General features: G+C 49.8%; 1 protein-coding gene across 1 annotated transcript; it reads right to left on the bottom strand.

Moving 5' to 3' along the window:
* Positions 1-213: 213 nt before the first annotated feature.
* On the bottom strand, positions 214-882 carry LOC101851098. Its single transcript, XM_005112949.1, has one exon. It carries the CDS (start codon positions 880-882, stop codon positions 214-216), a length of 669 nt encoding a protein of 222 aa, XP_005113006.1.
* Positions 883-1,289: the final 407 nt, after the last annotated feature.

The raw sequence follows: 1,289 nt of genomic DNA, 5'->3' as shown, positions 1-1,289 counted from the left end.
TGGCACAGAGTTCCCCACGTCGTATTGATACGAGAGTAAAACTACTAAAACACGACGTACGGATAGGGTTAAGCGGTGGCACAGAGTTCCCCACGTCGTATTGATACGATAGTAAAACACGGCGTACGGATATGGTTAAGTGGTGGCACAGAGTTCCTTCCCCATGTCGTAGGGATACGATACATGTAGTAAAACACGACGTACAGATAGGGTTTAATCAAGGTTGGGCTCCGTTTGCTTCTGGGAAAGAAACAAAGCCCCGATGGTACGCCTGTACTTTGAACTCATTTTGATGTAGAGCAGAATGTTAACAGAGCCGTTGACGCTTTGCAGGTTCTGGGTGAAAGCCATACAGACGAGGTATAAGTTGTTGTAAGCCTTCCCCATGTAGAACTTGGGCACGAACTCCATGGAGAGGAGCAAGGAGCAAAGTGGGAAGTAACAGAGGAGGAAAACTGCGGCCACCAGCAAGATCATTTTGGCCACTTGGACGTCCTTGTTTGGTGTCGCTGTCTTGCTTCCTGGGCGTGTTTGGGACGTGCTTCTATTTTTAGAACCCTTCCACTTCTGGCGCCGCTGAATCAGTGCGTGGACCAGGATGGCTGAGAAGATGAAGACGCTGAGAAAAGACCCTGTCGTCACTGCAAAACCTGAGACCAGAAAGACGGGTTTCCAGGCATCTTCGTAGTCGTTGAGAACTATTCCGATGAGAGTCTTGTTCGTCCGGGGGTCCGAGATAGGACCCAGGTCGGTGAAGACAAAAATTGGAAGCATGGTCAGTAGCAGAAGAAAGAATATAGCAGCAAGGCTAATGGCCGTCCGTTTCGGGGTGAGAATTCTGCGTACGTGTAGGGGTGCTTTGATGCACAGACAGCGCTCCATTGTCACGAAAGTTGTGATCATGCCGGATATCCTGTTGAGAAGGATAATACAATTCATAAATAATACACGTGCACACACACAGACACACTCACACATAGATGCAAATGCACATACAAGATAAAAATAGGACTTTTAGCGTTGTCTCTACCCTCCCTCTACCCTCCCTCTACCCTCCCTCTACCCTCCCTCTGCCCTCCCTCTGCCCTCCCTCTTCCCAGGGAGTTTCCACAACAACCGTACGTGGCCATCTCCAGTACAGAAGACGCAGAGAGGAAAATCACTGACCTGAATCTGTTCAAGATAGGAGATGCACTACGACAGGTTCTGGGATACATTCGCACAAATACACAGAGGCTGTCCGGTGGTGCACCCTATATCCCCCTACCCCTCCCCAGCCCCCTCCGTCT

Source organism: Aplysia californica, unplaced genomic scaffold (assembly GCF_000002075.1).
Source record: "Aplysia californica isolate F4 #8 unplaced genomic scaffold, AplCal3.0 scaffold01503, whole genome shotgun sequence".
In the NCBI taxonomy this organism is placed as follows: domain Eukaryota; kingdom Metazoa; phylum Mollusca; class Gastropoda; order Aplysiida; family Aplysiidae; genus Aplysia; species Aplysia californica.
The sequence above is the reverse complement of the archived record's forward strand: the minus strand, read 5'-3'. Positions and strand labels throughout refer to the sequence as shown.